The sequence below is a fragment of the Balearica regulorum genome, chromosome 5 (assembly GCF_011004875.1).
Source record: "Balearica regulorum gibbericeps isolate bBalReg1 chromosome 5, bBalReg1.pri, whole genome shotgun sequence".
NCBI lineage: Eukaryota > Metazoa > Chordata > Aves > Gruiformes > Gruidae > Balearica > Balearica regulorum.
In genome coordinates this window covers 12,132,797-12,157,380 of record NC_046188.1, presented here as the reverse complement: position 1 = coordinate 12,157,380, position 24,584 = coordinate 12,132,797, and the positions used below count along the sequence as shown (strand labels likewise).

General features: G+C 39.3%; 1 protein-coding gene across 11 annotated transcripts in view; it reads right to left on the bottom strand.

The window, feature by feature from the left end:
* CDC42BPB (CDC42 binding protein kinase beta) overlaps positions 1-24,584 on the bottom strand; it is a 94,640-nt gene that overhangs the window by 53,681 nt on the left and 16,375 nt on the right. For all 11 annotated transcript variants that reach the window (XM_075753504.1, XM_075753507.1, XM_075753510.1 and 8 more), the window contains exon 2: positions 11,680-11,771. In XM_075753504.1, the coding sequence (XP_075609619.1) occupies positions 11,680-11,771 (92 nt within the window). The remainder of the gene's footprint in view (positions 1-11,679; positions 11,772-24,584) is intronic.

Sequence of the window (24,584 nt, the reverse complement as noted above, 5' to 3'; positions counted from 1 at the left end):
GGAGTATGAAGCTTTTCATATGATGATGCGTAGTAAAGCTGCATTGTTTGCCAAGAACAAGTGATGCTTGTACACCATGCCTGCAGCCAATGAGGCAACATTTAAAAGGGCAGCCTGTGAAAACAAGGAAGGCTGCTGTCAATAAAAACACACTACATTTGACTAATTTGTTTTCACATTTCAGGTTTCAGAAACTTGATGGGTATTTGCAAATTAACATGCTTTTGTGTACTGTATGTAGATATTTAAAAAGAAGCAAAAACAGTATTCATTTACTTATTCATCATTTTGCTTGAAGCATTTTACTATGCATCCTGTGTATTAGACTTGCTTAGACTGGTCTATTACGAATGGTAGCTGTGCACATAGCTGTACAGTGGAAGAAAACACAGAAGAATACAAAAACTTCAAGGCTTAGGAATGCAAAGACTTTATTTTGACCAAGACTTGTATTCTCAAAGACCAAAACTAATTCTTCTTGTAGTAAAGCCATCATTTCCACAAACTTCTTCCAGCTGGCAAAAGAAAAGCAGGCATCATGACTAAGACAGCAACATTTTCACAGGACTATACATGGACTGCTTGAATATTTCTGCTGCTTCTCAGCTCATCTCTATTTCAGAAGTAGAAAACTAACCAGCATTCATTGCTTCCAGCAGAGCTCTGAATAGCAGTGGGAAAAGTAACAGGAATCACATCAGCTTGCCTCTTCTGTTGCTTAAAAATTCTTATACATAAGGGATTCAGCAGCTAAAGCAGCTCTAAGAAGATGCTGACTATAAACCAAAGTTGGAATAGTGTGTCAAGCAGAGCAATGCTATACGAAATCAGAAGTCCTGAGGAGGGAAGAGGGAAATATAACGCCTCCCTGCACCTTACCAGTAAAGAAGTTCCAGATGAGGAGCAGGGGGATGACTGCTCCTCCAGCACCATGAGAATGGGATATTCACATTTACACAGATGCATACCTAAGCCTCCCACCCCTCGGTGCGTGTAGCTCCGCTCACTAGGTCACATAACAGATGAGTGACAGCTAGTACACACCTGCACTGAGTGATGTAACAGAACCATATATAAAGAAAAGGACTAGCAGGTATCCATCACAGGAAAGACATGGGAAAGCGGCCCTAAACACAACTGGGAAGGACACAGCATGAAGAAGCTGCTCTAAGTTACATAGGACATCCACAGCTGCATCACATCCCAGTGTCTCCTGGTCTACAAGCACCTCCCGCAGACACTGCTCATGCTGCAGGGGAAGGATGAGTAAGATGAGAATGTCTCATCTGAACACATAAGGTTCTTTGGGACATATGAAACTATCCAACACTGACCTCCAGTAATGGCCTAAAACATTTAGTTTTGTTCCTGTCCTCGTCATGGCCTTGCAGTTAAAAGCCATTGTAACAACCTCTTTGCATACCCTTAATTGAATTATTTGCTGTATTGCTGAAGGTATGCTGTAAGTCAAACTGCACATTAAAAGCTTTGGGAAACTGCAAGATGCTGACATTACCTGCTATACATTGTAAACTTTGTTCCATACAGAACATGCTGACTCAGGAAATGTCCCCATCTCCACTGAAGGGAGAGCTGAAACTGAGCAGAAGCAATTTGCAAGCATAGCTCTGCGAGCCCTGAAGTAGCAACGTTCAGGTTTCATTACACCACAACACTAGAACTGCTCAGCCATTTAAGTACAAATATAGTGCACAAATCAGAATCCAGATATTCATCTACCACACTTTATCTAAGGCCATCGCTGTCTGAAAACACTGCAGACTGGCAGAAGTTTGAAGCGTGCTCAACTGCTGAGGAGTGACATGAACCTGGCATCGCGGAGGACACACACAGCTGAGGAGCTGTGCAAACATTAGAATAGAAAGTGGTGAATGAGAACAGGCCTGGACAAAGAAAAAAAAAATAGAAAAAAGTCAAATCTGTAGGAACTATTTAGCAATTCCCCAGTTGCTGTCTATGTTAGTGCTATTTATTTTCAACTGAAAGAACTGCTTAAAAAATATTTAAACTTTCTGGAGGAAGAGAATTGTCTTCTGTGGAAGAAAAAAGTGAAATGAATAAAAGGAAAGTTGACTCATATTTGCACAATAAGTGGTTATCAAGTTATGGCATCAGTAAATGCACTGCTGCTTTAGTTTTAAGGAGGACAGTGGGACAGCTGCTTGTGCCAGCAGAGAAATTCATGTAACCACACAGCAAAACAGGCAGTTCCCCAAGAACTTTTTCTCTGAAAGGAAGTCTGACAAGTGCAGAAGATGCTTCACAGAAGCAACAGAACTTCGGCCTGACTAGACCTGACTCCTCAACCCATTCTAATCAGTAGGATTTTTTTTTTCTTTAAGAAAACAAACAGAAATGCAAAACTCAAACCTCATTGATGTCTGAACTAAACCAAGGAAGCACAAACTAAATTATGCCTAATCTCAGTACTATTATAAGCAAGAATATAGTTGCAATACTGCAAAAAAATCCTACACCCTCTGTTCCATAAAAAACCTCAGTGTTTCCTTGAGTTAGCTGTCTTTTACTTTCTTCATCAGGTGGCAGTATTTCTAAGTTTACACTTGTCATATAACACGCTGTCTGCTTCCGAGATGCTGCGGTATAGTTGTTTTTTCTTACTTCTGTATTAATTCCTCTTTCTCTGACATACCTCAAATTCAATTACAATAACCACACTGACCACTTTGTGAGATCAAACAGAAACCTCTTATATTGCAATTGTGCTAAGCAAGCAAGATGTCAGGTTTTAAATACGATGGCTCCTATACTACATACCAATCCACCACATCTAATAACATAAGAAAAAATACACAGTTGGTGTTCAGATATTCCAAAGGATGCAGATTGGTACACTGCGGCAAATGTTTCCTTTAAGAACAAAAGCATTACTTCTGTCTTCAAAGTTTAAAAGTCTACTGGCTGAACAAGCGCTCATGTTATGCAACAACTGTAAAAGATCAGGATTTAATTTTGATGCTCACTGTTCATTTCCAAGGCTATTACAACTTACACTGTAATAGAAGTTTAAAAAAAAAGGTATGTTAAGGATAATGAAAGGAAAAAAGGCACAAGCAGAGGTATAAAGTAGCTTCTGAAGAAGATTTAATAACCTAAAATATCCCAGGCCTGGAAGAGATAACAGCTATGACAGGCATACAAAACCACGAATGTCAAGGAGAAGATTAACAGCGAATAATTATTTGCTGTTTCTCATAACATAGAAATTGAAACGCATCAAATAAAATAAAAAGGTATTATTGTCACACAACAGTTTCAGAACTCAGCACAGGCTGCTGTGGACACCTAAGTATTCAGAAAGTAAAGTACATGCTTAATACCAGAGTAACACACATAGGAGAAGTCTCAGAGACTACTGGCCACTGAGCTACAGGTGTGGTTAGGGAGTCCCTGAACCCCCAGCCGCTGGAAGCTGGGAGGGTTCAGCTCTGTTCTGGCCTTGGGCTTTTCCTAAACCTCTCTACCTGGCCAAAGGGATGGAATCTGTGCTAACTAATCCACGCACCCCTTCAACCCAGCGCAGCTACCTTTGATACCTGTGTCAAATTAAGAAAATTAGAACTTACCCAACTTGCACCTCACTATGCTAGGCTGGAATGGAGCATCAGGGGTTCCGAATACGCAGAGTGGTTTGGTAGAGATTTAGGCGATTTAGGTGTTTTACCAAGGAAGTCTTCACACTGATAAAGAAAAAATCCCCCTTCCAGGCAAGCCCCTATGGGTCTAAGCTGTCACCGGCTGATTTGATCACTGTTGCTGTGACTTGTCATGCTCAGGATTCACAGCAACAGGGATACTGCAATAAAGATCAAGGATGTTTCCTCAAGGACCTCTGAAAACCCAATGAATCCTACTGCCTACGCTTCAACCAACTTCAGATATATTTATGTCAAAAAAATGTATGAGAACTGAGGCTAAAGCATAAGTGAGAGCCAGCTGTAGTAACTACACGCCACAACACCCTATCAGATTTGTATTACTTCTGCCATCCATTTTCTTCCAGCACTTTTTGCCTCAAAGCTCTGTTTCACTTGTACTGCAATAAAAAACAGAACCAATATAGCTAAACCAACATTTTTAGACTTTGGCAAGAGCTAGTATTTTGCTTCCTGAATCGTTTTACAGAAGTATTTTGCTGCATTTTCATCTTCAAGAGCCACTTAATTTATTTAAGCCACTTAACATTTAGGGTTGCAATGTGCAAAGCCAGCCTAGGCCAAGTTCCACCTTTTCTTATGCCCCAGTGAAACCTACGGGGTTGGAATCTGAGCCAAATCAGCCTCTACAAACACGACAGAACTTCCCACCACTGTACTCTGCCCTTTGAGTGACATATCAGCATTACTAAGCAGCATCAAGTTACAAATTTTCTTTTATGTGAAGTGTAAGTATGGTGTAAGAAAGTGCAAAAATCATTTAAATCCAAGACTTGATATCCAGAAAACAATTAAGATTGTTAACAAAAAGACTTTTTACTGGAAAGTTTGTAGATTATTTAATGTTCAACTTCTTGGAAACCATGCTGGCATTCATTTCAAAGCAAAGATAAAGCTACCTAGCACACTATTCATGTTCATGGCATGTTAGACTTTCAGGTAAAGCTCATTCTCAAGGACTGGACTTTCAGGAATAAGGTGAAACTTAAGTGTTGAAAGTTCTCAGCTGAAAAGGAGATGGACACAGGTATATTGGTGATAATCCTCATGCAATCAGCTCATAATGACAGATAGTTAAGACAAAGGCAAACAACCGTGGAATTCACAGGCAGATACACACCTATATGAATAGGTAAACATCACTGCCCTGGAGAGGGGCAAACTCACTGGAAACTCCACACACAGCCACACCCCAGAGAAATAAACTATCTGGAGCAGGTGTGAAGGAGGACTGTTGAGATGATCAAGGAACTAAAGAGCCTCTCATACTACTATAGGAGTAGAAAAAGCTTTGCCTGGTTAAAAAAAAAAGTGAATATGATTGCTACCTACAAATAAAATTGGAAGGAAGGACATCAGTAATAAGGATGATAAAAGATAAAAGATCTGCTTAGGCTAATGGACAATAAAATTACATGGATAAAATGGTGTGAAATTACCATGAATTAACCTTTGGCAGAAACTTGGAATGGCTTTAGACATTTGAGAAGAGATTTTAGACAAGCCTTTCAACCAGGAGAAGAGACAAAATGCCATCTCTGATGTAAACAATTTATCTGTAATGTATTATTACCAGATTCATAATTGAATATTACAGTCATTTCCCTCAGTTAAAGCTTGTGTACGCCACTTTTAGTCCACTATTGCTGTCTCATGCTATTGATACCCTGGACACTAGCTACTGAAAAACACACTGCAGGAACTGCTTTATCCTCCCAGTATTCTTGGATATGAAAACTCTTTGATATATAGCTCATTAGTTAACAGTTTTAATACTGCATCTTTGAGGAAAAACTGGTCTGGACTGCTATATCAGGTTTCTTACGTCTATTTTCCATTTAAAATGAGCAACCAGAGTGTCTTTGGTATGGTTCATATGCCACGGTGCACATTTCCAAAGCAAAATCTTTTCTTTTTTTTTTTAATTTTTTTGTATTTTTAAACACAGTGTTCACATCGTGCAAGTAAGAAATCACTTACAAGTGCCGGCAGGAAAGGTTCCGCAAAAAAAGAATAAAGGCCTCGAGTAACACCTAAGCTGTTCCTCAGCCATTGGGGGATCGCAGAGACAACGGGCCGGGCTCACAGCAGCACCAACACGAACTGTGTCTCCCCAGCTCCTTGCAACCTGCCTGTCACCATAGTAACTCGGTGCTGCCATACAAACAAGCTGGGGAGGACTAAGACAGCAACCAGCTCTTCTGAAGCATTTTTCATAACAAAGCAGCTTCTTTCTCTGTCCGTTTCCACAGCAGAAAATAGCTTGCTCTGATTTATTTTTTTTTGTGAAGAGCATACTGTAGAAAAAGCAAAGGTAATTAAATATTTCTTCTGCATCGTATTCTGAACGCTTTGACTCTTTGAATAGCTGGATGAAAAACGTCATATGTTGTGTGCAATACGTACGAATTCTGTTAATCTACAACGTATGAAGGCACAGTCCCTGCCGGGTACCTAATACCAATCACCAAAGCTTCTGAATAGGTGAGACAGCCCTAATTGCAGTCTGTAGGTTCACTGTGCCACAGGTTAATTTCTAGAAGTACATAAAAACATTAAACTCCGTACCCTACAGCTGCAATTACAAGGTGGAGAAGGCACAGCTCTGCACCACATTGCCAAGCACGACCGTCCACGGGAAGCTTAGGTTTTGCATATTCACTTTGAGTCTCACTGCACCCTTAGCCGGTGTATCTCATTAGGAACCACGTAATCGATCAGAAACCCGTGGTACACAGGGGATCAGTCTTGTTCTCTCAACCATTATTTATTTTCTTCTGGAAACAGTTTTTTATGTCTGTTGATTCCAGCTAAGACTCTGACTAAGCATCCTGAGTCGAGGTGACATGTCCTATTACTAAACACTACACAGATCAAGTCTGTACACAACAGCATTTATATGGAAAGGTATTTCTAATCCATCCAGAGCAGTAATACTTAGGTGGGGCACATTAAGAGTTTTAGTTATTTTTGTGCTAAGCAAGACCAAGCAGTTCCACCCTTCCGCTGCAACCACAGTAAGTGTTGCTCATTCAAGAAATCCTTGCTAACAAACAAGGGAAGGAAAACAATTGTTTCAGTCCCATGCTGCCAAATTTCCAGGAGGTGTCAGCCACATTATACAATCTAAGTTCTCACACAAGGTACATCTTGACACGGTTCTTCCTTGAACAACTGCTCTCTTCATTAAAATGCATTAATCTACAGCAGCGTGCCTAAACGGTCCTTTACACAAAATGAGGAAAAGTGATCTTAAAGACTTACAAGTACATTACTAAGAGGTCAGATGAAGCTTGCAAAGGAGCAAGTGCAAGTATTTAGAGCCAGACAGTCCCGAAACACAGGATCCTCCTCCTGTCCCTCTCACCATACTGTAGCACTGGTACTCCCAGTTCCCTCGGCATGCAGAGGCAAACACCAAGCACACGGAAGACACTTCTTAGGCTGCCGTATGTTTCTCAGGTAGGCACAATCCCACCAAGCACAGGTTCTCAGGACATTACTTCCTTTCCCATAACAGTCCACGGTGTTTCTAGACAGAAGTAGTCAGGCACATGTAAACTTCAAGCCACAGGTGGGTTTGGTTTTTTACCTTGTTGTTTTAGTGTGGGTTTTTAAAGGTCTAAAAGCTGGAGTTTTCCATTCTGTGCCCATATTCTTTAAATCTTCTCCTAAAGAATGTGTATTTTCACTAGTTAACAAAGAACTTCACCCTATACAACATACTCATTCTTGTCTACAAAGACAGACTTCTACATTAATTTTATTAATAGAAACCAGAATTAAGATTATAGAAAACCATTTTAGTTCTAATTTTATTTCAGGGGGGCTTTTTAATTATTATTAGTTTTATTCCTCATGGATCTTGCCCATGACCTGTCTGCCTGTATGACCCACAAAAAAAGAAAGACTGAAACTAACATTGGGGTACTCAACAAAAACATTAGACCCAGGCAAATACACCCTAGAAGACAGGGAAGAACCACGAAGTTTATCCTTCTTACAGCTAGCATTTCAAATTATGTGCTATTCTAGCTGTCATGCACTCAAAGAACATTTCGAACTTTTCTTCATAACTATGAAACCTCTGAAGAAATTAAATTATGTTCTCAAGCCAGTGACTCCAGGAGTCAGAGCCTTAAATGTTGCTGTAAAGGATATTCAGACATTCAGTTTACCCTGTAGCTGGCTTAGTTTATGAGAAAAGGAGAACCGTGTGTTTTGGCAGGTGGCTAGAGAAGAAATTTTCTAGATTCTGAGCTAGGCTATTTCTGTCCTAGCATAATAATGAGAACTTTAAGACATTTTTTTTATTCCTCTTGCTTTCTTAGATCTCCCATGCTATAAGAACTTTCACTCGGGTGGTTTTGGATTACCAGTTGGGTTTTGTTCTCATATTGCTGAAGAAAGTCTAAAGAACCAGGTTGAGTTCTGCTGGTTTGAAAAGAAGAAAGAAAAAGGCACTGACATGCCAGTACAGATATGTGCTGGTGATTGTATCAATCTGCCTTAAATTAGATACTGATTTTGCAGTTCTGTTCACAGGGACAAGCTCACATGTGGTCTCAATCCTTTCTCTAGTCAAAGACCATGTTTCCTTGGCTTACATGTTACGTGGCAAAAACTGACCACTGATCCTGACTAATAAGTAATATCATGCCATTATTTTGTTTAAGCTATTTTTCTTCAAAGCCACTGATTTATGCAAAAGTTCTTTGGTAAGACTAAAGCCCCTGGCATTCTCTAAAAAGCCCAAAGTAGCTAAACGGAGAAGAATGGAATGTAATTTTCCTCCTTTTTGAAGTCTGGCTTGTTTAGCTGTTCAGCGTTTAATTTAAACTACTTAATTCTAACAGGAGTCTGTTTAGTTTAATTCTGATTAATTTCTTTATGCATTCTAACAAATATTTTACAACTATTTTTAAAATTTATTTCTAGTAGATAGTTGTGTTTGGGTTGTATTTTTTGAAACAAGAACTAATGAATAACCTTGTATCAATTAATTTCTAACATAGTTTCTATGTATGTCCCAACATCCTATGGAAAAATTACTTACAGCTCCCCCATTCAGTTTTCTGAAGTGTTGCTTTATACAAGTCAGATGCCACAAGTCCTTCTCAAGAAACTAGATTTTATTTTCTTATTATGGAATGTCAACCTTTATATAACTGCTATTTTATAATGCCTATAATATTTGGCAGGTATAGCAGCATAGTATACACAAGAGTCAAAGGATTCATTCATAAGCAAAAAGCATGAAATATTCTCTGGCAAGTGGGATTAAAGTATAATGAACTTAAAAATCAATGATTCTTGCATAATTTAAACTGATCAAAAAGTTTCAAGCTGCAACTATAAACTAAAACTTTTATAATTAAAAGATGAACAATACAATGTGATATTGACAGATAACTAACACCACTGATTTTGTGAGCACTCACAGCTCTAACAGAAGGATGAAATTAAGATACTTTCTCGTTTCACTTCTGTGAAATTTAATTTCAACTGGGGGATGGGATGTACAAATTGCTTTAGTTAAGTTTCATGCTTTTCCAAATGAAAGAATATGAAAGACATTGTTGATTTAAGCACTCCAAACACTATTAATATAAGTTTCCGCCCAGAATTTCTATCTTTTATACACCTTAAGACTCTTGATCCAAAGCTAAGAAAGGTCATCTTAAACTCCCTAGCAAGTACAAACTGAAATCTCTTGAAGTTCATCTAAATACTTCATCTGCTGTTATACTGAGATTTCTAGTTGGTCAATTCCTTAAGTGGAGAACATAATTTTTTTTTAAAAAGAACAGAGCAAGTACTATGGAAAACAGCCCTTCCTTAAAGTTATACTGTGTGAAGGTATTCCCTACACTGACTCCATCTGCAAGTCGCTATAAAGTGTTTCCTTGACCTGAAACCATTTTTGATAGCTATAGCATTCACAAGTCTAGTTCTGAAAAGATCCAGAAACCACTTCTAATCCTACCAAAAGACAAACTGCCAAAACACTAATCTAAAATTCTTTAGCTATCAGTGGTCACAGCCACTATAGCAAGTAATTTGGCACAGCAAGACCAGAACAACAGATGAAAGTAGCCTGTGCTGAGCCTTCCCATCTATACCGTATCCAGTTCAGGAATTTTGCTTCAGACTGTGTCTAGCCAGGTCTCCTGAACCAAACATGCTTTGAAGCTGTTAGGAGAGTCAAACCGAGTAATTGATCCTTATGTGCTCCTTGGGGCCAGAAGCACATTTGGTGCACACCTGGACCAGAGGTTCTGGTTTAGTTTCCTCCAAAGATATCCAGCTCATGCACAGCAAAATCATTCTGCAGTAAGTGGGGACACTCTCTTCAAAACTGTGCCTCTGCTTTGAATCAAATGCCTAATGGAGCAGTAGACAGTTATCTACTACCATCTTGATTCTGTAGCCCTTTTATCTACTGCTCAGACCTCTTTTCTGGAATTCATTTGCAGCTTTCAGCCCTTAGACTTACCAATTTTTTTCCCTATTTCTGCTATTTCCTGCCAAACCCTCTGCAGTAACTTTTCCTTCTAAAAGCTAGGTTCAAATAATACACACCAGCTAAAAACAAGGAGTCATGCAACTACCCTAAAATAAACCTTCCTTTTTTGTAACAAATGTTGCAAATCATCAAGTTCACTAGAAGGTGAACTTGTTGGTCTTACAGGTCAAGATCACATCATTAGATGATGGTACAGATTAAGAGATGTTCCTGAAACACTAAGTTCTGTCTCTGAAATAGCTTAAAATGATGTGGATATGATGCCATTACTTCACCCACTACCAAGTGCATATGCACACAGAAACCTCATTGCTTTCTGAGCCTAGGTCAAGTATGGTCCTGGGATTTTTCTAGCTTAGTTTCTGGTCTGCCTGTGATACCTCTGTCCCACAAACCCTACATGGAAGAGTTTGACATGTCCAGGACACACTACGCTTGGAAGGAAAGCCCTGCACAGTACTCACTCCTACTCTCTGCAGAGATAACCAGAGATTAAGATAAGGAAGCCCAGCCTTAGCTATGGGCAGAAGTTGCACTCAAGTGCTAATGGTCTGAAATGAGCAGCTAATGGCTGTCACTATATTTGACTTTAGTATGGTACTACTTAAAAGAAGCTTCCTGAAAGAAATCTAAGGGGTTTTTCACTTGCAGAAATTCTCTAGTTAATAACCTCTTTTGCTGACAGCTATCACTTTAGTTACAGGTAGGTAAATGCTGAAAGGGTTATCTTTGAGGTTCTCCAAAGTCTCAGGTATCCTATGCCTACTGGAGGGGACATGCTCGTGAATGCTTTTGCCAGTGGCAAGCCCTATCAGACTTCTGTGACTGATGAGACTTTCATCATGCATATTAAGAAGTAAAGCTTCAGTCCAGGGTCCTGGGACTGACGAGTCCTCAAAACACAAGGCGTTCCTATCATCCCAGCATGATTCAACTTGCTGTCCAAAAAACAGATCCAGCAGCCTTTGATCTTCAAAGATGACAGGGAACAGCCTTTGAGGCAGCCAAATGCGTCTTTCTGCATTACCAGATTGCTACAGAGACAGGCAGATGGGTGGAGCAGCCTCCACGTTCCTACCATAGGAGCAGCCCGGTTCTGTGTTAAATTATAGCAGCACAGAAGAGTACATATGGCAAGTGGGAGAAGAGATCCCAAATTCAGCTGTGCAGCTGCTAGGTAGGACCACCCGCTTCATACACATAGTGGAGAGACACTTGTTTTGCTACACAGAAGTCAGAATGAGCCCGTCACAGAAACAGCAGAACTGGACACTAAATACCCTGCTTCAAAGGGACCTTTCACTAGTACCTAGCTCCATGGCACATTTGCAAGTATTTTAACACATCTGTGTGAATCTTTTGTCTTTAGGACAAATGCAGGTAAACTGTAGCAAGAAGTCAGATGTATGAACGATGAAAGCTACATTATTACAACTCAGAGTAAAAATCTCTTACCTCACCAAATGCACCTCTTCCAATTACTTTTATAATTTCAAAGTCATCGCGATGGAGTTGCATTTCCTTTACCAATTTTGTAAATGGTCTTGCTGTTTAAGGGGAAAAAAAGAAAAAGAAAATTCAATTATCAAGAGAAATATTGTAAGCCAAAACAATCCATAAACCAGAGGTCAAAAGTACTCATTGCATACCCAGTGCAACAGTAATTTTTCAACTACTATTAGAACTATGAAGGAAAAATATTAATTATGCTAATTAACACCTAAATTTTTTCAAAAAGTTCAATCCTACAGTTGGTTCTGCCCTGCTGCCAGCAAGTAAAGAGTAAAGTAGTCTTTCAGAAGGAATTTCCCCGCCTCCCTCTCTTTAGGGTTTTGTGAATCAGTAAAGGACCATATGAAAGGGAGAGAGCTGATTCCTTATTGGTAAACCCTAGAGAAAATCTGTCCTATACTTCACCCGCTAGAATAATTCTCTTAAGCAGAGTTCAGCTTTACTTTTTATTATTTCAGCTAGTACCAGCTAAAGCTTTAACAACCCACTCTCAAGAGATAGCTATCTCTATGCAATAGCAATGAAACCATTTTCTACAAGATCTGTGGCCAATTTAAGATTTTTACTTTGAATTATCTTTTATATTAAGCAACATTCGCCAGATCTCAATTAGACCAAGTATTGAAGGACTCCAGCCTAAATGTGTCCAGCAATTAACTACCCTACACTTACTTTGTTCTGGTGGTCTCGCTAGACTCAAGACATTTCTCAAAATATCTGGTTGATAAATTCTACTGCACCAGCACATCTCATCAATTTTCTCCTCTCTAGTTCCCACTCAGAATATTTTACTTAGTTTAGATACTACATTTGTTACAATTCTCTCCTCTGATTACGAAGACCAAATCAATAGGGAAAAACAGTGGTGCAAGCTGCACAAGAGCAAGTATGGTGTCTACAAAGATGTCTATACTTATAAGAAAAAAAAAATTAAAAAATTGCTCTTCTCTACGTTATCACAAACATTAGTCTAAAAGACTGAAGTTTTTAAACAGGTGTATTTTTTTTCATTTGCAACTGATTAAAACATCACAGAATTACTACTTGTAATTCAGCCCAGACTCCCATTTTACCTCACCTTACTTTGCTATTAAGCTAATGAGTTACAAGCCAACAGAATTCCTACAAGAGGGATTGCTGCCTTGACGATATATTTCAGATGCTAACACAAACCAACCAAACCTTACAACCGCACAGAAGATACAGAAGTCTGAGCTGCAGATTACAACCTTCAGCATGAAGTCTAACCAAGAAAGCCTGAAAAACTCTCATCAAAAAATCATAAAACACCTAATAAAGTGAAGAAATAGCTGTACTGAAGAATAGCCATGCTGCTACTTTGTACTTAGGAGAGGTGTTAGTGGAAAGGTTTCCTCCACAAGTGATACCGCTTTCACTGGATGCTTCTCATCCATCCAAACTACAAAATTTAAGAACAAGACTCTACTGGATTTTTCTGCTAGATTCCCTATTTTGGCTGAGCAGAAATGCCTACCACGGTCTCCCCCACCACAGGGCCATTGAGACTATCATCCCAAAACCCCAAATCGTTTCTAACAAACTTACCCAACACCACCAACTCAAACCAGTTACACCTACACCAGTCCACTCAGACACCTACACAAGTAAATACCACTGCCGATGGCTGTGATATGTATCAATTATTTTACAAGGTTCTCTTGCCTCCTTCCCTTCCCATCAAATCAGGACAGATTGAGGAAACGCAACTACAGATAAGAAATAAATGTGAAAGTTCATAACATTATCAAGTTATGAATCGCTACTACAGAATGTAGGTCATTAGACTAATTTTGCAGAACACCAGGTTCTGTTATTAGAATTCAAGGGGAAGGGAAATGAAAGCCAGTAGTTTTACTTCTGAGGGATACTAACCCAAGAATAATTATTTTTTTTAAAGAACCAATTTTAGCAATAATTCTAGTCAGTAAACAGAATACCAAAATAATTGGTTTAAGTATTTATAAAAAATCCTGCTGCAGTAAATTGATCACAAGCAACTTTCAAAGCAGGAAGACACAAACCTACGCAAGTTAACGCTGTCTTGTACACTTAAAATAAAACTCCCTTATTTCTTACATTTTTCTTATTTGTCAACTGGTGACAAAATATTTTATTATTTTGTCTACAGTTTTCCCTGCTTTGAAGTGCATCAAACTTCAACTCTCTAAAACCATGATTCGGTTTAGAAATGAATTCACTCACTTCAATACAACTTAATGCAATAGTTTTATAATTTAAAAAATAATAAATATTATGTACCAAGCAGAGCACGTACTTAAATTTGAGTAAACAGAAGAAATAGCATCTGCAGAGAAGGGCATTAATGCTATCTTTCTAGGAATTGTATCCTTCAAGAAGGCAGGATTAGCAGACCTCACTCCCTTTACCATCATTTCAATTCAAAAACTGCAAAAGTCCTAGGTTGGTCTGGCTTCTTCCATCTCAATTGGTCATGTGAAGTACTATACATTAAAATTAATTTAATACATGTAAATGAAAAAAGTATTCCCTCCTAAAAGGAAGGTACTATTTCTACAAGCTATTTGTGCACTAAATTAATGTTGGCTTTTAGTATTTAGCAGGTGTTGAAGTTCAGAAACACTGCAACTTCAGCAGTCTCTCTCTTGGACAGCTAAGCACCAAACATGAGTCTTTGAATGTACAGAAAAAAATTTTCAGGACTTCCCCTGAAATGGAAAAATTCAAGTCTTTGTCAAAGCATCTAAGATTCCTTAAAAGCAAATAAAATTTGAAAATAAAACCTAACATCCTCAGGATCTCATAATCACAGAGACTACAACACAGGTTGCGCAGATCAGAGCTCAGAGGAGGGAACACACAAGTAATTCATTTAAACTGAAACGTACTTTATTGGCATTTTGAAGTAGAACCCTGATTACACCAGGATGTGACCTGCTGCTTTTAAGTACTGGATTGCACAATTTTTATCTTTTGGTAAGTTAAATCAAAAAATATTTCCAATTGGCTTTTTTCCCCCCCCCAGGAGGTTGCTGTCCCTCAACCCTTTAATATCCAGATGAGTAGCACACACAGAACTGGCAAAATCGAGGGAGCAGAAACTTGCACCAAAAAGTATCAGTGAGCTGTGCTGGCTGGGCTTGCCAGGATGATGTCAAGTGATATACCCACCACTATGGAACTGGTAAAAAGCACCAGCTTCTCGTTTCACATATCACTATTTTATAAATAGGGAACTCAAAGCAATTTTTTCTCCATATACTGGAATGAATAATTACACTTTACTGATCCTAATATTAAAAAACAGGACTTATGATTTGGAGTTGATTTAATACTTAGTGGAAGTATTTCATCCTAGCAAACAGCAGCATTAGCTGTACCAGGGCTTTTGTTGGCAGTGATTACTGAATTTTGTTATATATACTGTTGTCAGGGTAACATTAGTCAAGAGTAATTGCAGGAGTTTGTTTATTCATGACTGTAAGGCTGTAATCAGAATTTGGGATAGGTGTTCTACGTGCAATATATTTGTATGCATCACCGCCTTTTCTCTCAAGCTGATTTTGCATTATTGTACTTACACTTGTTTGGAAGAAGGGTTTTCTCCGTGAGGCCACACAAGGGAAAAAAAAACAAACTAATTTTAAGGAGCCAAGAAATGTATGTTCTCAAGAATATAATACAAAACAGTAACAGTCAATGTTTTGACCAGTACTCATAATGGCAAGTGAAATGCCAGCATTTATTTCTTCATCAAAAACCAGCATACGTATGAAAGACATAATTCTCCACCCACGAGCAAATTCTATTCCGATCATATTCTCCTCTTCACCTGATAGAAGAGACTAAGATATTCTATTTGCACAAAAAGAAAACATCAATTTGAATAATTAGAAAACATAATTTGAAGCACAGTCATAGGTAAATAGGTTTGTGATTTAGGTTTGTGAGCTGGTGCATCTACACCACAGTCAATTTGTATTATGCCACCTGATAAAAGATATTTGAAGATTGTTTCAGAAGGACTAAAAGCTGCAGGGAACACCAGCAGAGATGATCTGACACGGCAGATTGGGCACTCTGCACTGCTACCCCAGGAATGGGCGCACGTCAGCCTCTGTCAAGGTCAGAAGCATATGCCAAATTTCCTCTCATTTCTGAAAGCACGTCAAGGAAGGATGGTAGTATTGTCAACATCACTCTCAAAAAAATAATAGAACAACTTTTCCCAAGCTAGAATGTGGTTAAAAATGAGAAATATTGAGGTATGTTTTGGATTTTTATTTTCTGTTCAGATTCTGAATCATTCAATGTAGGTCAATAATCTACTATGTGGAATCACAAGAGCTTCACCTTTACATTACAGTGGACAAAAAGACTGCCTGCTGGGTTTATGGCAGCTACTGCTTCAGCAGTGGAGTTACCCAATGGCTCTAATTTGAGGACTCCTGTGTATTTTGTTAAGCAGTGCAAGTTTCCAGAAATTCAGAGTCACAAAAACCACTGAGTCGAAGCTGCCAAATGTTCAAGAACATCTGATGTTTTGTATCATTGGCAGCTTCAAGTTTTAAATAAATGTCACAACTGCAAGAAAATAATACACAGACTTACAGGTCTCTCTCAACAATTTAGGTTGAAAGGGACCTTAGGAGGACTCTAGTCCAACCTCCTGCTCAAATCACAGCCAGTATTGTTTTCAGACCAGGTTACTCAGGGTTTTGCCTGGTCAGGTCTCAAAAACTTCCAAGGACAGAGACTCCACGGCCTCTCTGGACAACCTATTCATATACTGGACTGCCTTGCACCAGATAATTTCACAGTTTAGAACAGATCTTGTGAGTGATTTGGGGTTTAAGTTATTATCTAACATGATAACATTGAGGCAGACCTACCCAGAAGGTACATCCAAACTGTCTGGTCATACAGAAATTCATTTGCCACCATGCTCCCTTTATCTACTCATCCCCTTTACAAAATGTTGTGGTAGGAAACTATGCGAATTGCAAAATGTTAATGTCAGGGAAACAACAAAATGACGCAGATAATTGTCTGTGGAGCCATACTCCCACCAGGCAGATCCAATATTTTATTTAAGATGTTTTCTTTGGAGGAAGAACATGAAAGAGCAGCAAGTTTTACCATTTCCCTCAACCATTCCTCTTCACTTACATTCTAGAAATCAAGTAACTTGTTTGCCCTTTGTGCACCCTTTTCAAAGAACCAGCATTCCTATGATATTGCTACTAAAACAGTAGGCTGACAGGTTTAACAAGTTAGCGCTTGTATACACGTTTTGAGAGATACCCACACCCAGGTAGCCCCAACCTGCTTACTAGGGTGATAAATACCTGTTACAATCCACACCTGAGTTTTAAAGAAGTACAATCCTCTTGCTACCTGATTGTGAAGTTTCCCCTGTATGTAAGAAATTTAAATTTTTGTTAATTCTTCCATCCTTTGCTGACTCCAGTCTTAATTTTTCCAATTATAGATCCTTGCTTGCCTTCTCCTGTGCTGGCCTGTTTCCTCTTACTGTCCACCCCTCTGAATGCTTTTTTTTTTTCCAGTCTGGTTTCCTAAGGAAATAAGGTATCTGTGATCACACTGTTAGGCAGTCCTAGTCCATTGCTCCTGCCCAGTACTTTTGATTCCAGTGAAGACCCTTAATATCCCCTTTACCAAATGTCACTGACGTTGTCCAAAGATACCAAGATGCTAAAAGTTTTATAAAAAAAACTGGCAGCAAATAGGAAAGACACCCACAGTATCATCTCCTCTAAGGGAAAGGCTGCAGCGGGAATATAGCAATCACCTGCTTAGCTGGGCAACCAACATATATGACGGTGCAAAGCAGATGTACCTTGCTGTCCCTAGTCACGGACAGACAGCAGAACAAGACTGAGACAGAAGAGGACAGAAAGGAAGCATACAGCAGAAAAGGGAAGGTAGTACAGTGGGAAGGGCAGGGGGTTATTCCACTAAGCATAGTAAAGGAGGTAGGTCCCAATTCTACAGGAAGCCAAACTTCAGCAAAGTTCTGCTGTTTACAAGCAAAAGGTGACAGGTTCTGTGTTTTCTGACATATTTTCTGCTGGGTCTTTGACTTCTGCCATGCCCTCCCTCCCATATTTATGGCAGACATACACACACTCCACTTACTCTGTCTGCTTCTTGCTCAACGATCTGATTCTTCATCATTCATCAACATCCATTAGACAAATAAGTTCAGTGATGCAAGACTTCAGTTATCATTGCAATGACACAAGCTCCACTGGGTTAAAAACCTGAGCAGCACGACCTGGTTACCTCTTGCGAAGTGCTTTCAGTCCTTGCAGAACAGCCTCTTGATACGGGACACTGCCTCACACACTGTCAGAGTCCCCTTTTTCCCCTGAGCAAGGCTGTTCAGTTTTATAGTACCTGGCCAGTCAGTACTTCCTAACCTTAAGATATTCTCTTCTAACAGTATTTATCTGAACTGAAATGGCAGTATAGACAGACGTATACACTAATATAACATCAAGAAAGTCTCAATCTTCGAGGCTGATTGCCAGCATTTTTCAAGAGAAAAAGTGAAAACTCTATTATTAAATTCAATATTGTATTGTGATACTTAATCTAATATTCCTTTAAAAAAAAACAACCCTCAAACTTTTCTGAAGAAGTAGCAGAGAAAGATATCAATTTGCAGCCATGATTATGGATTTTGCTCTGTTTTATGAAAGCCTTCTGACATATGTAAAAGAATGCTTGACCACTTTCAATCAGATACCTGGCTGGCACTGAACAGAACTATGGGTTTGGACACGATTTGGATTAGATAATTACATGCAAAATCCTCAAAGGTTTAAAAAGATAAAACCGTCATTACTTTTAAGTGTAAACCAAGACTGAGTGCTTGTAGCTTCTGCCTTTTGCCCCATGAACAGCTTTATCAGTTACAGAAGAACTGATCCTCACATTTAGAATTTGTATACTAGTTTGCAGTAACTGCATGAAAAATTTATCACCATGCTAAAGGGTAATGGCATTCGGAAATGTTTTGAAGAAAAATACTGAGTAGTAGTTCTGGTGCTGATCCTATTAGTGTCACTAAATTTGCGAGCAGAACAGCAAAGCATTTACCTTGACACATCACCCCTGTTCACTGTTATTCTTTTTGTGTGGTAAGCTCCAAGAGCAAGTACCACATAGGACTCAACCCGCAGCAATATGCTACTATTCGCCAGCTCGTTGATGAATGTTACCACAAACACTTAATAGCTGGCTATCTGCCCATTCACTGCTTTTCATGCTTACAATGAAAGGACACCAAAGATAACACTCAAGATTTATACAGACAAGTAGTGAGGAACACACAGATAGTTCTGAGTAGTCCAAGGGACAAAATGCATTGATTGCCGATTTAACTCCTGTCAGAGCCACCGTGCTTCTCTGAGAACTAGACTGCAACAGAGTTCTAGCAGGCGAGAGGAAGTGTTGGCTTACATATCCAAGAACACCAAATGACTATTTGCTGTACCCATAGATCTATGACAGTAGCCTACCTATGGAAAAATAATGGTCAGGTAAAATAAAAACCACAAGCCAATCAGCCCTAAAGGTAGCGGCTTGTGCTAATGAATGGATGCAAGCACAAGGGAGAGGAAGCTTGTATCCGAGATCTAAGAGAGGAAGAAGCTCACTGACCAATTTCTCATCTTCATGTTGCGTTACTGTCATGGAATGATCCGTAATTTAGGAAAGTACGACTTGGTCTCTGGAACCAATTCAAGCAGGGTTTGTCTTTTTTTTTTTTTTTTGATACTGAAGTTGACCTTGGAAGATGGAACTGTTAGTACCAAGACTGAAGAAAAACATGACTGTGAATAGCTTTTAGTCTGGAAAACCCAGAAGTGACTTAACATCCGCGCAAGCTTGGTGCAGCTTCATAATACGTAACATTTTAGCATACAGCTATCAGGCCACAGACAGACTTTTTAAAGCAGGATGACACATTCCGAACAAGAAAACTTGCACCTTTATGAGTACTAACCAGGGCATTTAAAAAAAAAACAAAACAGCAGCTCGAGATGAAGTTCTCGCCCAACTCTCACAGGAGAATTAAGAAAGCTCTTAGAAAAACTGTGTTCCTGACTGCAGTTTGTAGTCCATTTTTTCAAACCTCTTTTCAACTTGTCACATTTCTTTGGGAGAGGGAAAGCTGCCATGCCTCTCTAACCTTTCCCTGAGGTTCCCAGCTCTTTCAGCAGACAACATACCAACCATGGATTCCCTGGTGGTCTATCAGCCTCTTCAGCCTTAGAGACTTCACTGACTCATCTATTGTGCAGAAGCCCAATAATGTCTGCAAGTTGTCACCTTCTGAAAAGACTGAATTACCAGATCTTGCTTCTATTCGAATTTCATAAGGTTTTCAACGGCGGTACTTTCTTTCCTCTTAAGCCTTGCTAAAAAAATGCAAAGAAAAGATTACTATTCCACAATAAAGAATCTTTTCTGCTCTTGAGTAACTGTTGATATCCAATGCCTTCTTAAGCTTCATCTTCAGTCCTTTTATTTTCCTCAAGACGATCATATCCAGTCCAGAAGACACACACACATCAAGTCATATAGAGACTCTCTGAATCACAGATTTTCCCTGAGACTGACTGACATCCCAGACATTTGAGACAACTGAATCGGGAGCTACATGACCACTTTAATCCAGGAAATCCATTCTGCTGCTGAACAGAGTTCCTGCTTGTTCCTTCCCACCACACTCCACTCTATTGTTTGGATCATCATCAGCGTTCACATGCTGGAACCAAAGCAGGAAACATTTCCAGGCAAAAGCTAACTTGTCTATCCCATCCTCTCCCACCAAACAATTCACCTAATATAACTCACATACAGCTGTGATGTTGGAGCCCCAGCCCAAGGCAGCAGGACGAGGCTGGAGAAGGGCAAAATGGCCTTTTCTGGAATCAATGTGGATCTGCCTCAGGCTGCAGTGAGCATGGAAGTGCTGCGCAAGAGTCTGTTTCCAGCCAACCTACAGCATATTAGGACAGGATCTTCCAAGATACACGTCAAAACGTTTTAAGAAATGGATGGCAACAAACAGCACAGAATACAATCTCTCTTTAATACAGTTTTATTTGTACCTCAATTTTTCTGTACTTCTAGTCCAGGGCCAGGCTTTGCAGGTATTGGAGAGGCCATTTAAACCACAGCAAACAGTGATCACATATTGAAACACATCAGTAATGGAAAAATTGTTTCAGGCTTCTATATGAATCGCTAGTTCCAAACAGTAAATTTTCAATGATTCAATTTCTTTCATTCCATAACAAAGTCGTAAACGTTGGTAAAATCCACTTAGTTTACTGCATGATGAATAATCTAAAAAGCAGAGTTGTTAATTTTTTGTAGAATAGTTTGAGAATTATGGCTGCTCAGAAAAACCCTTTGACATTGTCACTTATTTTTCAGATAGTTTCAAACCAGAGATTAAGAAAACCTCAAACTTAAGCTCACTCAAATTTCAATAACAACATATGAGTGAATCTAAATTTCATCAGACCCAGCACCTCTTGCACACCCTGCAATAAAACAATTCCAATCTGATGACCACACTGTGCTGATAAAAGCTTACGTACACTTATATTAATTAAGAAACCACCACTTACATCAACGTATGAGCAAATTCTAGTTTACTGACTGCATGCTTTATTTCATCTTAAAAGTAAAACTTAGCAAGACAAGCAGCATAAATTTTATCAATTATTTACAGTAAATGCACATCTTTTGTTTTCTCCAGATATATGCAAGATGTTACCTCAAGTTACTAAAAACTTAATACATGCATTATGTAACAGAACAATTCATACTTTACATTGGTGCTGTATTTACCACATGCCACCTCTTTCATTTTAAAGGTTAGAGGTTTCTATTAATAACTTCTTCTTGACAAAGCACCCTACACAAATGCACTTAGAGTGACAAGAGAGAAATCCACCTTATGAGGTATCTCTTTTCTCTGCTTAGAAACTTAGAGTGAAGTCAAGGCGTAGTTCCATGACACAACTGAAGTGGATCCTGTGACAAGAGGGGCAGCATCACAGATCTGCTCTGTTCCTTGTATCAGCTTCAACAAATTCAGCTGGTCTCACCTCACTGACCTGATTCTGCTCACTAAACCAGCAGAAATCCAACCTACCAAGACACAGAACACATCATCCTGCAGTTTAACAAATTGAATCATCATCACTGAAGGGTTGGGAGAGGCTGCTACACCAGTACAAGTAAGAAGGATAAAGGAGCGCAGCCCTTTTTAGAGGCCATCATCTTGAGTAGCGCCAACCAAGGCGAGATGAACTGCCCACGCAATGGCCAGCGCAGCAGTTGAGTTGCTGCAGAGGTGCCCTGCCTCGGTGCTAACATCCAGGCAGCTGCACAGAAAGCTGGCTGAGGGAGCAGAGTCAAGTGACAATTACCTTTTTCCTGATACTTTAGTTCTCAGCCAGATCAACACAATAAACTAGGAAATATAAGATTAAGGGGATGGGGCATTAGATTAGCTTACAGTGCTACAGCACTGCACTTCATTTTTATTTCTTTTTGTGATGGCTCACGGCTGCAACACTATGCATATAAATACCCTGAGCTGTTTTTTCAATTTCAAGAGTTCAGATAGCAAGAGTTACTTTAAGCACAGGTGTGGCACATCTTTATCTTGACTCCACTTCCTTTTAAATGGCAGCAGGCAGGAGGACATTTTCTCAGACATTACTCACCCTGTTTCAGAACTTCCCTGGAGCTCCAGATCTAATTAAAAGGTCAATGAAAGTCAGATTTTTGCCACAGGAAAAGGCCACGAAGACATGTGACAAGCAATTACTGTACTCAGGCACTAGAATATTTGGAGCAGCTCAAGTTACTTAGAAGCAGAGAAGAGGGGGATTGTCTTTAAATCTGCAGAGAATACTGACAATTCCCATGCCAGGATTTGCCACACATCACAGCGAAAGGCTCAAAGTGGCTTTTTTATCATTATAAATACTTTCACTTCTTCAGCTCCCTCTCTAGACCCAAAGCCACTCTGCCTTGCCCAGCTCCTTCCAATGCCCCTGGCTGGGAGCGATGAAGACCATTTACAGCAGAACTATTTTCATTGACTCAAAGTGCTAAAAAGTCACTACCAACATAACACAGGGCATTAGAAACATGGTCAGCCATCTGCAACAGAAAAATCCCTGGGTTTTGACGTATTTGGAAGGTAAGCACATCTCCTGAGGGCAGGATGCTTCCTGACACTTCCTCAGAAAGGATGTAGAGAGAGTAGAAAGGGAAGAGAAATACATCTCAGCCTTCCAAGGTGCGATGAAGACTTTATCCGGATAAAGCAACGTGCTTCTAATTTCACTATGCAACTTTTCCTTAATGTCTGACACTGACTCAGCACATTACAAAATTTGTCTTTGTCTACCTCCAGGCTTTCCATATACTACAGTTAAAATTTAAATTAAAAAAAAAAGTCTCAATTGGGGGGGGGGGGGGGAATCTACTGGAAATCTATGAGGAGATCCTAACCAGGCCTTAGATGTAGATTTCTAGAAATGGAGTCAAGCTGTATGGTACATGGATCAATAGCAGTACAGATATTTTAAAAGGCCTCACGGCTCAAAAAAGCACCAAAAGTTGTCATTATTAAGAAAAAAAACGAGAAGCCTGCAGAATTCTGTTTTAGAATATTGCCCATTTAAGTTATCAGTTTGCTAAACAGCATCAACTAATTATTCTGAGGATTCAAAGTGACCAAGATCATAACATCTGCTGCTAAATAACAACCAAAGTCCATCTAGAGGTTACTTGGAAGCATGGAGGGGTTTTTTAGTACACATTGGATAGCCCTGAAAGAAAACATTTTGGATAAGTGTTTGGAATATTAGACACATGACAGTTTATACATGTTCAAATTTTAAACTGTCCTTTAAATCAAACAGTCATCCTTCCGGAAGTCAAATCGTGGAACAGTTACAAGTGAATTTTTAAAATCCAACTGATTTAGAGCACGACTAAAGAGCTTTAGCATTGCATGTATATGCAAAGCATACACAATACGAATCTAAAAACAGAACACCATGCCTTTTCCTAGAGACATTTCCAAGTCTCCAAGCATTATAAATTCAACTTTCTCTAGTACAGTCAGGATGGAGTTCTTCCTTCTTCTCTTCCCCTCATTCTGCATTTTTGTCACCCTTCTTATCCAACTTTTTGCCAATTTATGTGCCGTACACCAAATAAGCTCTTTCCCCCGTATCTCAATATTTTGTGTATCAAAGAACACATTTGCTTTTGGTTCTGTTTAGTATTTTAGCCCACCTTTTCCTAAAAATCTTTGCTGTGATATCTTTCAGAAATTCATAAATCTAGTTTCTGGATGATGATTTTAGACAAGCAGCTCTCAACAGACTGCCAGCCCACATGACACTGTTTAAGGGACATGCTTCGAGGCATTCCAAAACCTCTTGTAGGCTCCTGGAAGCTTACATCCACCACTTTACCATTCCAAACCAGAACGTACCTCCCGTTACAGCACGCCCCAGTGTGATCAGCAGCAGGCCAAGCTCCCTGGGTTCTAGCTTCTCCCTCTTTCTTGCATATGCTTAAAGCCAGTAGGAAACAAAAATCTGTTCGTTGTCCTTATCTGATACCAAAATTACTGCCATTAAAATATGGAAAGTATTTCAATCATTACACTCACAGTTGTAAATACCACATGTCGCATCTTTACATCTCGCTCCTCAGCTTTTCAAGGCAGGCATATCAAGTGAGGATCATCCCAGCAAGTTTTTACATCAGAT